Below are 15,608 nucleotides of genomic sequence, written 5' to 3'. Positions count from 1 at the left end.
CGGTCCCGGTTTTGCTACTTTAGGCACTTCCAGGTAAGCTAGGACGATGAAATTTGGCAGGCGTATCAGGGACGGGACCAGCTTAAATTAGAAATAGTCGTTTTTCCAATTTGACCATCTGGGGGGGAGTGGGGGGCCGGTTAATTCGGAAAAAATAGAAAAAATTAAGTATTTTTAACTTATGAATGGGTGATGGGATCTTAATGAAATTTGATGTTTGGAATGATATTGCGTCTCAGAGCTCTTATTTTAAATCGCGACCGGATCTGATGACATTTGGGGGAGTTGGAGGGGGGAAAACCTAAAATCTTGGAAAACACTTAGAGTGGGGGGATCGGGATGAAATTTGATGGGAAAAATAAGCACAAGTCCCAGATACATGATTGACATAATCGTAACGGATCCGCTCTCTTTGGGGTAGTTGGGGGGGGGGGGGTAATTCTGAAAAATTAGAAAAAATGAGGTACTTTTAACTTACGAACGGGTGATCGGATCTCAATGAAATTTGATGTTTAGAAGGATAGCGTGTCTTAGAGCTCTTATTTTAAATCCCGACCGGATCTGGTGACATTGGAGGGGAGTTGGGAGGGGGAAACCTAAAACTTGGAAAACACTTAGAGTGGAGGGATCGGGATGAAACTTGGTGGGAAAAATAGACACAAGTGCTAGATACATGATTGACATAAACGGAACGGATCCGCTCTCTTTGGGATAGTTGGGGGGGGGGGGTATTTCTGAAAAATTTGAAAAAATGAGGTATTTTTAACTTACGAACGGGTTATCGGATCTCAATGAAATTTGATATTTAGAAGGATATCGTGTCTCAAAGCTCTTATTTTAAATCCTGACTGGATCTGGTGACGTTGGGGGAAGTTTGGGGTGGGGGAACCTAAAATCATGGAAAACGCTTAGATTGGAGGGATCGGGATGAAAGTTGGTGGAAAAAATAAGTAGAAGTTTTACATACGTGATTTACATAATTGGAACGAATCCGATATATTGGGGGGGGGGGGGTTAATTCTGAAAAATAAGAAAAAATGACGTATTTTTAACTTACGAATGAGTGATCGGATCTTCATGAAACTTCATATTTAGAAGGACCTCGTAACTCAGATCTCTTATTTTAAATCTCAATCGGATCAAGCGTAATGGGGGGGGGGGGGGGCAGTTGGGGGGGACCGAGAAATCTTAGAAAATACTTAAAGCGGTGAGATCAGGATGAAACTGGATGGGAAGAATAAAAACCTGTCTAAGATACGTGGCTGACATAACCGGACCGGATCTGCTCTCTTTGGTGGAATTGGAGGGGGGTAATTTTGAAAATTGAGGTATTTGTAACTTACGAAAGGGTGACCAGATCTTAATGAAATTTGATATTTAGAAGGATCTTGTGCTTTAAAGTTCTTATTTAAATTCCGACCAAATCCTGTGACGTTGGGGGGAGTTGGAGGGGGTAACCGGAATTCTTGGAAAACGTGAAAATTGGGGTATTTTTATCCTACGAATAGATGATCAGATCTTAATGAAATTGGATTTTTAGAAAGAATTCATGTCTCAGAGCTCTTATTTCAAATCCCTACCAGATCGTTTGACATTGGGGGGAGTTGGAGGGGGAAATCTTGGAAAAACACTTGGAGTGTAGGAATCGGGATGAAGCTTGGTGGATAGAATAAACAAATGTCCTTGATACGTGATTGACAGAATCGTACTGGATTCGCTCTCTTTGGGGGAGTTGGGGGAGGGGTTCAGTGATTTGGCGAGTTTGGTGCTTCTGGACGTGCTAGGACGATGAAAATTGATAGGTGTGTCAGGGAGCTGCACAATTTGACTTGATAAAGTCGTTTTCCCAGATTCGACCATCTGGGGGGCTAAAGGGAGAGGGAAAATTAGAAAAAATTAGGTATTTATAACTTACGAGTGGGTGATCGGATCTTAATGAATTTTGATATTTAGAAGGACATCGTGACTTATTTTCCTTTTTAAATCAATGTATTGATTCATAGAATTTTGTTAGAGCTCATACCATATGATCTCTTGGCTCTTAGCTCTTCTCGCCTTGTCACAAGTGCCATATGAGCTCTTAGCTCTTGTTTTTAATTAAACTTAGATTCTTCTCCCATAAGAAGTTCGTGTAATATCATAATTTTTGGCTTGGAGAATGGATAGCACTGAGACTGGTGAGTCCAGAGATATGAGCATCTTGTTTGTTTTTTGTTTTTTTGTGTGTAATTTTTTGGATTGTCACAAAATGACTTGTTTTTAGAGTGAATGTATACCTCGGTGATGTGGTACCTAAAATTTATTGGTCAACTTTCAATATCTCTCTCTTGTCGGTGAATTTGTCAAAGGACAAAGCTTCAGTTAACAACCTCTCCAGGGCGGTTTGTGCTCAATATCAATCAAGACTTTAGGGGTTGATTAGTAAAACATTTCCTAATGAATGAATGAAAGCACATTTGTGTTTACGAATGCATCACACCTTGACGGGAGAAAAAAATGTACAAGAGAAGGAATCTTGTTTGACTTGTAATTCTATTAAATGAATGAACTTTTACTCGCAGGGAAAATTTTTCGAGGGGGAACTGTCAAGGGAGGAAATCATCCGGGGGGGAGGAGCATTGGCCAGAAAAGTATTAATGTACAAACAACTGCAAAAATCGTTGGAAGTCGAATTCAAAAGTATTTGCTTTGGGTAGGGGAGTGGGTAATTATTTGAACACTAAATACATAAACAATCCGGGCTGGCAGCAAGAAACCCTTCAGTTTTATGATTAAAAAGTCCAGCAGGAGTAACACTGTAATTTGTTTTTTGCTCAAAAGCAGGCACAGCCATAGGCTCATGTACATGCCTGTGTTCTATAGTTCTGGTTTGGTGATCATGGGCATACAGTAGCTGTTTCATACTAGTGGAGCTACTGCTCTTACGTACCTTTTGCAAATTAATCCTGGCACAAGAAGTCATCCAAATGTATATTGATCTTTTTCATCTGCCACTTTCCCTGCCTCCATGGCTAAGTTCCTAGATCGTGTATACAGAAGATGAGGGGACGGATACAGGAGGTAAGGGGGATTGGTCAAGAGACAAAGTAACACTTCTTGTGTGAGGACCAAAAATTTTTACTGGGAAGATATTGCTAAGATTCTATGTCCACCCTTTGGGGGGCGTGGAGTAGAAGACTTTATACCCATCAAAATTCTGACAAATCAACGTTTTGTGTTTATTTTAAGTTTTCAATATATATTTTCATTTCCATCCTTTAGGGGAGGGGCGTGGAGTAGAAGACTTCATACCTATCAACATTTTCACAAATCAACGCTTTGTGTTTATTTAAAGCTTTCAATCTATTTTTTCATTATATGGTATACCAGCAAAGACATTAAAGTGATTTGTGCTATGTACGAGAATAATACTGCTGCGGTTAAGGAAATGAGGTTAGCAACTGGTTTTGTATTAAATCAGGAGTTAAGCGGGGTTGTGTTCTATCCTCCTTTATATGGATCATTTTGATGGACTTCGTCTTAAGGAGCGCAGGAAAGGCAATTGGAGACCACAAAATCAAACGGACTCCTGGACTTAGATTATGCTGATGATTTAAGCATACTAGATGATAGTGTGAGCAAAATGAACGAATTTTTAGAGGTTTTGCGAGTTCAGGGTGCTAGAATAGGTTTGAAAATTATTGTTAAGAAGACTAAGTCACTAAGGCTAGGAATAAGTGAAGATGAAAAGGTGACGTTGGGTAACGAAAAGATTGATCAGGTTGGCAGCTTCATTTAACTTGGTAGTATTATTAGTAAAGACGGTGGGAGCGGTGAAGATGTTAAAAGTAGAATAGCCAAGGGTCGGGGTGTCTTCAGAGTTTAAAAAAGTTTAGAAGGATAGGAAGATGAGTCTGCAAACCAAGATTAGAATATCGGAAGCTACAGTGATGACTGTTCTCAAATATGGCTCAGAAGCATGGGCGATTCGAAAAGCGGATGAAAATTACTAAATGTTTTTCAGAGAAATTGCCTACGGATTGTTCTGGGTACCCGGCTGACTGACCGTATTTCAAACAGTAGGTTGTACGAAAAATGTGGTGCAATCTCGCTTTACTGGGCTATAATGAAAAAAAGGTTGAAATGGCTAGGCCATGTTGTGCAGATGAAGGATGACAAAAGATTTAAAGGAAACGGGAACTTCCTGGGAGGGTGTTAAGAGAGAGGTCTTGAATAGATTAGGTTGGAGGAGGAACGTGTGTAGCTGTGTTGTCCTCAGGCGGCTTAGTGCTGCAGTGAGCTATTATTAGTATTTAGTATTAGTAAGATATTGCTAAGATTCTATGTCCACCCGTTGGGGAGGGGGGCGTGGAGTAGAAGACTTCATACCCATCAAAATTCTGACAAATCAACGGTTTGTGTTTATTTTAAGTTTTCAATTTATTTTCTCATTGGCTTTAATTTTTGAAAATGTAACTTGTTATTTCAGTAGAATCTAAAGCCATATACTCGATTTTTCCAAGGAACAGACTTATAGACCTTTCAAAAAACCTTATAAATTGATATTTTGCGAAGAAGCACTGCTTGTGTTTCTCTTGAGAAGAACATCTTTTTCGTTAGCTTTCATTTTTGTAACACAAAGATGTTTACAGATCGTCAAAGTTCAGTGCCCTCTGGAAGGATAACTGCTTCAGAATATCTTCTTGTGAGATAATTCAGGCTCTGGATGCATTCCTGAGAGTTTCATTTACCTAGCTGAACTAATTTCCAAAACATAAAGGGCTCATAAATTAGAATTTTACCTCTATTAGAGAGGCAAGATGTTTTAAATTTAAAGTAAATCCAAGTTTAAACCTGGCTATTCAATTTGTAAGTTTAAATTGATTTTTCGATTGTGAATTTACAATATAATGAGTATTTACAAATAGGAGTTTCAGTTTCATCTAATCCGACAAAATTCCTTATTCAACACTTTTTGTTTGCCTGTCGGGAAGCCCGAAAGCTAGACCATAAACATACATGTATTGGATCTTTTAGAGATATGGAATATCCACAAGCCAGCAAGAACGCCTCAGCTCCTTGCAATCCAGGTTTCTAGCTGATGTTCTGATCAAAGAGTATTGGTAACTCATAAGAGTGGAAATTGGCGCTAGTATTAAAAAAAAAATCGCCATCTAGCAACTGGCGAAATTTGGCATTTTTTAAGTCTGATTAATTAGCCAAGATTGGCGCTCATCAAACCTAGGCCTAGTAATAATACTACGCTATAGTGATATATTTAGTGATATTAATATATTTTAATATATTTTAGTGATATAAATATACAGATCAGGTCCAAATAGCATGGGTAACTATGAGTTTTCAATACTATTTTGGTTAGGCCTTTACCTATTATCCAGTTCGGCTTGAATTTTCCTACTTGTTTAAAGACATTTTAATGATTTTGCCAGCCACTACGGTGCGTCTGGCGCTAGTAGTTTTCAACTCCTATCTTTTCATGTTAAATCGCCGAAGTTTCCACTCTTATAGTTTCCCATGCTCTTTGAAAATCAGAACGATTTTCATTATCACTCTCAGTAGATGCAGTTTTCAGCTAGCTTCTCAGTCCTTAGACTTGGTGACGCAGGGACAATACGCAAATGGTTTGGTAGGACCGGTCTTCCCTGGGAAATATATTTCTTCTTCAGATCATCACAGTGGGCTTGACCACTCTCTAAGTTGAGCCCTCTTTTGTTTCTTTTTCTGCCCATATTTAGCGCTTCAGCTATCTTAGAATTTAAGTTGTTACCAAGTAACAACTTAGTAATTCAACTAATAACAGATGTAAATGACTGTCATAATCAAAGAATAGTATCCATTTGAGTTCAATAAATCGAATCCAATTTCTACTCGTGGGTCGTAATTTAAATTTTGATGGGGCTATTCACAGTGCACAATACCACAAGAAATTGTTTTCCACTTCCCAAATTTGGCTTAATACTAAGCAAAAAAAATGTAAAAGAAAACAAATATACGACGCCTAACTATGAACTAACTTCGACATAATCAAACAGTTCGCAGTAACAAACTGTAAGTAAGGAGTGACCCGGCTTAATAGTAACCAAAACTCTAAAAACGAAATTTTGATATTGATAGATGTATTAAAAAAAAATTATGCTGATTAAGTTTAGTCTTACCCAACAATGAGCGTGAGAAAATTTGCCTTATTTTCAATAAAAGGGAGAAACACATCTTAAAGTTACATAATCTTAATGGAAATCACATCATCAGATTCAGTGAAAAGATGTTTCAAACTCCTATCTGCAAAAATGTGGAATTTTGTATTTTTTGCCAGAACAAAGATCAAGGATGCGCGTTTCTTTATCTTTTCTTCGGTGGTGATCGTATCAGTCCAGTGATCCTGGAATATCGGGAGAGGGCTCATTAGAACGGAAATTAAAAGCTCTAGTCCCTTTTTTAGGTGACCAAAAACATTGGAGGGTAACTGGGCCTCGTCCCACGCCCATATCCCAAAATAATCTGATCAAAATTTTGAGATAGCAATTTTAATGAGTATAGTTGTAAGATCAAACAACTATGTCTTTTGGTGAAAGTGAACCCCCCTCAGTTCGTAGGGAGAGGGCTGTAGGTTATGAAATTCGCCCATTGTTTACTATAGTATTTGTTATTGGGAAGTTTAGTGCCAGTCTTTTGGGGGGGGGGCTTGGGGTAGATCTCTATGGGGAGAATCTTCCTAGTGGAGGGAAAGCTCTGGGGCTGAATATTCCAGGAGAAATGTTACACTAAGGGGTTTTGACAGAATTACTATACGAAATTCTTTTTAATTGACTTATATTCTCTTTGCCAAATTTCTATGTGGAGATGTTTCGGGGGAATTATCCAGGGGCTTTTTCCGTGTGTTTTCTTTTCTGGGAAATACTTTCCAGGGTAGGAGAGATTCCTGGAGTGATCGAGAAACGGATTATAGATTAAAGTCTTGTTCGAATGAAAGAATGCTAAGGAGAATTTTTCAGGGTGAATCGTCCACAAGCAATTTTACAGAGACGGGGATTACCAGCGAGGATGGAACTGTCTGGAGGGAATTTGATTGGGAGGTGCACTCCACGAGGAAATTTCCACGGAGGAGTTTCTCCTTGAGGTGGAGGGGTATATTTCATAGAGGGTGAGCCAGAATTACTGGTATTATTTGGAAAAAAAGAACAGAAATTATTCCAAAGAAGAAAAGCTGCCCCCCTCCTCAATACCTTACTCTTTACACTAAAGTTTGGTCGTTTTACTAAAATTGAAGCACGGGGGCAGTTTAATTTGAATAGGAAGCTTTATTGAAAGTGCTAACAGCTTTAGCGTAAAGAGCGAGGTGTTGAGGAGGTGGCAGTTCTTCATATCTGGGATAAACCTGTCAAAATCAATATGCAAAGTTTGTTTTAATTTTTAATGTACGGTAAGCCAAAGTCGAACCTGCATTGGTTGAAAAACGTTCAGAAATGAAATAAAAAAAATTATAACTGAAAGTAAGGATTGACATTAAAACTTAAAACGAATAGAAATTATTCTGAATATGAACGGGGCTTTCCCCTCCTAAACGCTTCGCTCTTAACGCTGAAGTTTTTAAATTGTTTCCAAAAGTAGAGTTGTGACAAAGAGTCACACTTTAGCGTAAAGAGGGAGGCGTTGAAAAAGGGACAGCCTCTTTCATATACAGAATAATTTCTGTTCGTTTTAAGTTTCAATGTTGCTCCTTACTTTCAGTTAAAAAAAACTTGCTTGTTTTATTATTCAATTGCTTCTGTAAGACACGTGTAATGTAGCTACCTATCTCGGCTAATCTGTCATTCAAGGCGTGTGACAGCACAGAAATTCCCAAAGCGCTGAGGTCAGTCAAATGATAATTCCTTTGAACTGATTTTCATTATTCTTCGAGCAGGTAGGCTAAAAATATTTTTAGGGACTGACCTTTCCTTTACTTAAACTTGACAATTCTGGTCCGATTAATAGAAAAAAACAGAATTCATACTTCCTGATCATACAAGTCTCATCAAAACTGAATACCAATATATCACGCCCAAATTGAAAGAAATCAAATGGTTTTTCTAAGATATCTGGGAGAATTGGAGTCGGCTTTTAGTTTTTTCTTATTCATTTAAATCTATTATCTAAGTTCTATAAGTTATATCAAGGCTGACAAAGTAATTCTAAATAGTTTGACCACACCAACTAAAAACGTTTGTAATGGACGAGATAGGGCAAGTCTTTTAAGTACCACATCCCCTTAAGAACAAGCTCTACGTTGAAAAAAAATGTCCCTTTTAAGGCTTATGACTGGTGGATCTATGTAAGTATTCAGTGATAAAAACATTTACTTCTCATGAACATTGGAAATATTATGATTATGAAAGGGTCACTGTCCATTAATTAAAATGGGCTAATGTGAGTTTATTGTTATCTTTTCTTGTAAAAAAGAAATAAACAGATCGATGTGTATATTTAGGGGCAGTGGAAGGGGTGATGTGTGACAGTGGTACATTCCGAGCACAAGCAATGAGTAGATTTTGATTATACCTTTCAATCCAAAGATACGTAAAATTGATGATTGTATAGGCACTTTTATGATAAACACCCTATCTAATGTTTTTCTAATTTGTTTCTCTGACGCTCAATCCTAATGCAATATACCGAAGTAAGATAAAAATGTAATACTTTAGAAACAACTTTGGGCTTTATATTTGCACATTGGGGGGGGGGAGTAAAGCATAGCGGGTCTGTATGCCTATTGTGTTAGGTAGAACTATTCTACATATTATGTAGTAAGAATTGTTTTCTAACTTCATGCTGTCCAAATATTTTACCTGAAAAAATTCAGACTTTACCACCTGAGAAAGCATGATTGTAGATATGATCGTAACCTATAAAAAGTTACGAGCCTGAGAAAAGTTTCCTTATTTTTGAAAAAGGGGGAGACAGCCCATAATAGTAATAGACTCATAATGAAAATCACACCATCATATTGAGCACATCAGAGAACCCTGTTGTAAAGGTTTCAAGCTTCTATCTAAAAAAATGTGATTTTTTTTTTCTTTTCTTTTTTTTTTGGGTGGTAATTGTGTCGACCCAGTGGTCCTAGAATATCGTGAGAGAGCTCATTCGAACGGAAATTAAAAGCTCTAGTGCCCTTTTAAAGAGACCAAAAAGATTGAAAGGCAACTTGGCCCGCTCCCCCACCCTTTTCCCCAAAATCGTCCGATTATAATTTTGAGGTAGCCATTTTGTTCATCATAGTTGAAAGGCCCATTAACTATACCTTTGGATGTAACATGAGCGCCCCCCCCCCCCCTAGCCTCAGGGGAAAGGTCTTTTAGTTATAAAAATTGTATTTTATTTACAAATAGTATTTGTTTTTGAAAAGCATACATACATTTTAGTATGAGAAGACGAATTTTCTGCTTTTTTTACGGGAAACTTTTCATGGGAAGGGAGGTTTCCAGGTTGTGAACTTGTGAGAGAAAATTATACACTGGAGGAATTTGCCAGAATTCCTATACAAAATTCTTGTTATATTTCTTGCTTTCTCTTTTCTGTCTCAATTTTACACTTGGAGTTGTTAAGGCTAATTACCCTGGGCAAATTTTCACCGTGATAGAAAAGTCTAGAAGATATATCCGTGGGAAGGGTGTTTCTCCGTGGAGGTGGGGCTAGATTTCCTGGGATTATTTGAAAAACAGTAAGAAATTAAACAAAGAAAGTAAGGAGCAACATTAAAACTTAAAACGAACATAAATTATTATGGATATGAAGTAGGTTGGCTCCTCAACACCTCGCTCTTTACGTTAAACTTTAAATTTTCTCCCTGTAATTTGAACAACACGAAGCTTTTTTCGAAAGTACTAAAATACTTTAGCATAAAGAGCGAGGTGTCGAGGAGGAGGCAACCCCCTTCATACACGTAATAATTTCTGTTCGTTTAAGTTTTAATGTTGCTCCTTACTTGCAGTTGAAAAAAAAACTTTTTTTCATTATTTAATCCTAAATAAGTGGGGCCCATCAATAATGTTTAAGTCACTTTTAAATGTGTTCTATTTAAAAAAAAAAGAAAACATGAATGGGAACAAATGCCTCTAGGTGTATAGAAATCAACCCCACCCCTTTTACCGTGGGAATGAACAGTAGACCCAACACACAATAAATGGTTAAGGATGTGCATTAAATATAAACGGAAAAATATTGCTTATAAATGTCTAAGATATAAATGTTTCCTGTTTTTAGTCCTCTGTACCAACTGGATTTCCTCCTAGTGGTCTTCATCATCCAGGTGTTATGCCGCCACATATTCGTCCTGGACCTATGATGGTTCATTCCTATCCTGGCTATAGTGGTCCATTTGCCCCTGGAGTGGGTCCTGGTCAGAATATGATGCCACCATTGCCTGTACCTTCAATTGGGCAGTCAACAATAACCTTTAGCGGTATTGGCACTGATTTAGGACCAGTTGGACCTCCACCTCATCCAGATGGACCCAGTGAAGAAGATCTTGGTAAGGAAATATATATGTATAACAGTTGGTTTTTTTAAATGACAAATTCATTCCTTGTTAGTAATAACTTGCTATGAAAACCTGTTTGTTTAAATTTTATTTGATTAGAGATTGGCATATCAGCTATGAAGTTATATGTCCGGAAAATGCCAGAGGGAAAAATTCTTTGGGAAAAGGATAATTTTTGGCTATCAGCACTGAAGTTTGACATCAGGAATATGATAAAGGGCAAAAAAAAATTCTGGGAAAAATACAATTGTTTTTTTCCTCAAATTTCACGTGAGGAACATAACACACTTCTTAAAAGGAGCTTTTTATCAGTTATGAAGTTCTTCATCGGGCATATGGTAAAGGATAAAGAAATTAGTGGAAAAAGGGTCATGATTCTCTACTTCAGGAAAATTGTAAAGGATAAAAATGTTGTTGGTGACAGAAAGGCTAATTTTTAGTGCTGAATGAATAATGTTGTTAATTGTCGTGGTTGTCTCTGATTTTACGTGAGGAAAGCAAGGGAGTATATAAAGGGGACTTAAGGGAATGCGTCCTGGTGTTTGAGCATTATGAAAGTTGTTTATCCCCCTATTCTGAACTTTCCTAGGTGTAATCTGACTTGTATTACAAAAAATGATCGTCTATATTTATTTGATTGTCTATAGTTCTGTTAGTTAATGTAGTTTTCATATTTAACAATATATGATTAGCTCACACCACCTGCTTCAATAAAAGTAGACCGTAGCTAATTAAAAAAATGACATCGGGGATATTTTGCTAACCCTGCTTTTTCTATGTTAACTAAGTATATGTTACTCCAGTATAAGTAATCTTGCTTGTCCCGAAAATATAACAGTTCAAAATAGGGATGAAACCTTTTAATCGACAGTGAACAGATATAAAATTTTTAACTGGATATTTCGAACACATATGCAGTGCATTTTCATCATCAGTAGTAAAACTAAACAAAGTGGGGTTTATAAAATGCCATGTACTTGTGGAAGCTCTTATGTGGGACGCACTAACCAGAATTTAAAAGTGAGATTACTACAACATCATAATTTTATTTCATCGTCCTTAAAGCAAAATTCCAAACCTGAAGATTTCACGTCGGCTCTATCGGAACATACCTATAATTATCCAAATCATTCATTTTGATTGAAAATCTTTCTTTGATTTCTAGGGACCAAGGTTTAAAGCAAATTTTCAGGGAAACGATCGAAATTAGAAAAAAAAATATTCAAGAATAATTTCATAAACAGAGATACAGGTGGATTTGAATTGAATTCAATTTATGTTAATTTACTGAGGTCAAATAAATTAAATCTCATTTCACCTAAGAGCTATGACCTCTATCCACCTGATATGTCAGATAAATCTGATGAACTGGAACCGAATAGGTCAAGGAGATTTGCTTCCGCTGTTGCATTGAAAAAAAATAAGAGCAATAAACTATACGTAATTAGTTTATTGGGTATAAATTTTGTTTGTTTTTATTGATGTCTTTTAGTTTTACTGCTTATGATGAACACTGTATATGTGTTCGAAATATCCAGTTAAAAATTTTTATATCTGTTCAGTGTCGATTAAAAGGTTTCATTCCTATTTTAAACTGTTATATTTTCGTCATGAAAGGTAGTGTTGTCTTCGAAGATATCTATTTGCTTGTTCCATAAATAACAGGCATGCTCAACAGCTCCTGGTGATGATGAAGGTTTTACTTGCAATGTCCGACGCTAAATTATTCAAGCTAGAAACAACAAATTTTTGAAGAATATTTTTTTACTACTGAGAGTGGTTCAAAAGTGCCAACTCCCATGACCGAAAACTCCCCATGAGTCAGCCGTATCCCCAAAAAAAAATCATACTAGAAACGTGAAATTTTTAAAAATTATGTTTAATCCCTGAGATGAGATATAAAATGTAGAAATCCACTTACGGTGCAGTTTCGGGCTTAAAAAAAAAAAAAAAAAAAAAAAAAAAAAAAAAAAAAAACCTGCAATACGTTAGATGGTGTGGGTGATTTTTCTTGATGACAGTAGTGCCAGCTTACGATTTTTCACATACTAATGGCACGATAACACAAATTCTATCAACGTCATGCGAGGCCTAAAATATAGCTTCCAACAATATAGAATAGAAAAAGGTAAAAGAAGAAATTGTTTGCTTGGAAAATGGCTAGTAATCAAGGCCGTATCCAATAACAATATTGCCGGGTCCCCCTTCCCTCATGAAATTTTTGCCCGACTTGTAAAAAACTAACAAAACTGTATAAGAAGAAATTTTTGATACGTTTTGTGAATTTTTTGTGACTTTAAGAATGTGAATGCGTTTTGTGACTTTAAGACTGTGTCCGAGCATCCCTTATCCGGCTTGTCTAACTAGCTCGAATCTCGCTATATGTAACTTGTAAGATGTAACAAAAACTTATCGTGTTACTTGCTAGCTGAAACGATTGTAGACAGCTAGACAAATAAAAATGATTATTCTACTATAAACATTTCTCATTCATGTATCCTTGAAAGTGTGCTTTTTTAATTCACGCAATTTCAAGTTTTTTTCCCCTTTGAAATGGTTGTGTCGCTCATTTATATATGGCGTCACTTATCCTGCATTTCATAGGAATAGTACTTATGCAAAAACTAATCCAGAGCATGCAACTTAGACCTCATTCAAATCAACCCCCGTCCAACTCAACTGCATTGAACCTAGCTTAACCCTGGGGGCGAGTTAGATGAATATTTTGTTTTTTTTTTTGTGATCATTATATTCTTGTATTTTCGCCAGTGGTCAGTATCCCTAAATTTGGCAACTTGTCGGAAGATTTCTTATCCGAACTGAACACTTTAAAAAAAATTTAACTTCTTAGAAAGTTTCTAATTATTGGGAGTTCAGAGTCGCATCCAGTATGCCCCCCTAATTCTGAGATATAGAGCTAGACTATGCCCTATTTTTTCAGGTGGGTGTTATTTGGTATCGTGAACCAGCTTTTGACCAGAAATGAATAACTAAATTTAAACAGAGGTAGCTCGAGTGGCTGCCCACTTAATGAAGCCTAGTGTTCATCATCGGAATACAACATGTGCTGCTAAGTTCCGCCTGGCCTTGCAGTGTTTTTCCGCGCATGGCGTAAAGGTTCAGGATTTGGCTTCTTCAGAAGTAGACATGGAGCAGAAAAAATAAGAATAAAAAATTGACCTAAACCTAATCCAGCTACACCTAGCGGGCCATGTGTGTGTCGCGACGCAAGCCACGACACGCGCAAATTTGTTTGTTTTTTTTTTTTTTTTATTGTAACACCGAAAATTGTTGTTAAACACGCAAGTTTGTGCAATTTTAGCACTTGACTGTGCAACTGATCGTATGGGCAGCCATGGTTTTCAAAGGTTCTGCTTTTTTTTGGTGTGTTTATTTTTCAAAGAGTAGTGTAATTTTTGTTAAAATTTCTGCCGATACTGCTTTCCTGTCTCCGTCCATCAAAGCAAAGCCCTCGTGATTTTGTCTGTGATTTATTGATATCAGTTGAGCCGGTTGGGCGTTAGTTGATTCGGTGACTCTGTTTCACTGCTCAGTTTGTTTGTTTCGTTTGCGTTTGTTCATTAGTTTGAATCCTCTGTACCTAGTGCTAGTTAGCTACACACAAGTTCTCTGACTCTGAAGACAACACATACAAGGTAAGATACGATCATGGTTCTGTATGCTTTATAAATTAATAACTCCGGACCCATTGGTCCGATTTAGTTTGTTCTTTTTGTTATTTTGTTGGGTCTAGTTAGAGGTTTTTTAACAAAAAAATCTTATACCGATAGGTGGTTAAGTTGCTGAAATAAAAGGCTGGTAAGTGCGATGAATTTTTTGGGTGTCGTTAGCCACCCTTGTCCTGATTGATTGGTCAATCCGTCAAGACGGGCGAAGTCAAGACAGGCGATTTGATTCTGAAGTTAGCGGCTCGCAATTCAGAAATAATAAACATTAAGGATGTTTCAAATCAAGCTATCAAAAATACATCGATTCTGAAGGCCTGAATACACATTGAGGCCGTTCTTCTTCCTCCATTTCGCCTATCCCCACAACCTCTCGACTGTTTGTGTATGTGCGCCAGTGTCTGGGTTAACGAAGTTCATTTTATTGTTGACAGTGTAACGTGCGGATCCTTCCTTGTAGAGTCCTTCTTTCAAAAAAATAAATAATGAAAAAATCGATAAGAAAAAGGTCGGACGTATAACATACAAGTACCGATGTTTTCTTACGTACTTACGATAGGTCATAATGCTTTAGCTTGATCTCTAAAAAGGGCGATTACTATGATTTTGAAAATACATGTTTGGAAATACGCTCCCTTGCGTCAGCGTTAGGTAGCTGCAAACCGCATTTATTTAAATATATGTAGTAGGCTTTGGAGTTATTCTAGTCTCTAATATTATTCTCTTTTTGGGGGGGGGATAAGAAGAAGTTTTTTTTTGGGGGGGGGGGGGTAAGAAGAAGTTTTTTTTTGGGGGGGGGGATAAGAAGAAGTTTTTTTTTTGGGGGGGGGATAAGAAGAAGTTTTTGGGGGGATAAGAAGAAGATCGCGAAGCGACCTACCCAAGGACAATCTTCACTTTGGAACTTTATTTCTGAAAACTCAAAAAAGAAATATACTTGATATTAGTGTTCATGACACTGCATCAACATCGGGCTCAACCCCTGCACCACATCAAGAGACTAAAGTTGACGAAAACGCGGAAAATGAAAAGTTTCATCTACATCCCTTGGATATTGGTAGATATATAAACTCTAATTTGGATAAACACCTTAAATATAATCCTTTTGATATCTCCTTGAGTTCCAGAAAATACATTCCAGTTTGCTGCAAGTGGAAAAAGGAATCTTCGTTTTCAAAGACAGTGGTTGGCTCCTTTCCCTTGGCTGGTATATACTCAAAGTGATGGGGCTTTTTGTAAATATTGTGTTTTATTCTCTGAAGAATGTGTAGGCAAAGGATATAATAAAACATTAAAATCCCTTGTGAAAGATCCATTTACAAAATGGAAGGACGCTCTGAAATTGTTTCAAAACCACGAGTCGCATACCTACCACAAATATTGCACACTGATTGTAAACAACTTTT

At 37.1% G+C, this 15,608-nt stretch overlaps 1 protein-coding gene across 1 annotated transcript in view; it reads left to right on the top strand.

Annotated features, from left to right (window-relative positions):
- The window catches only part of LOC136034428 (protein LSM14 homolog car-1-like), a 45,282-nt gene that overhangs the window by 9,755 nt on the left and 19,919 nt on the right, over window positions 1-15,608 (top strand). Inside the window, exon 3 of the mRNA XM_065715603.1 lies at window positions 10,240-10,507. Within this exon, the coding sequence (XP_065571675.1) occupies window positions 10,240-10,507 (268 nt within the window). The remainder of the gene's footprint in view (window positions 1-10,239; window positions 10,508-15,608) is intronic.

This window comes from Artemia franciscana, chromosome 13, assembly GCF_032884065.1.
Source record: "Artemia franciscana chromosome 13, ASM3288406v1, whole genome shotgun sequence".
Lineage (NCBI taxonomy): Eukaryota > Metazoa > Arthropoda > Branchiopoda > Anostraca > Artemiidae > Artemia > Artemia franciscana.
Note: the sequence above shows the minus strand (reverse complement) of the source record. Positions and strands in the feature narration are given on the sequence as shown.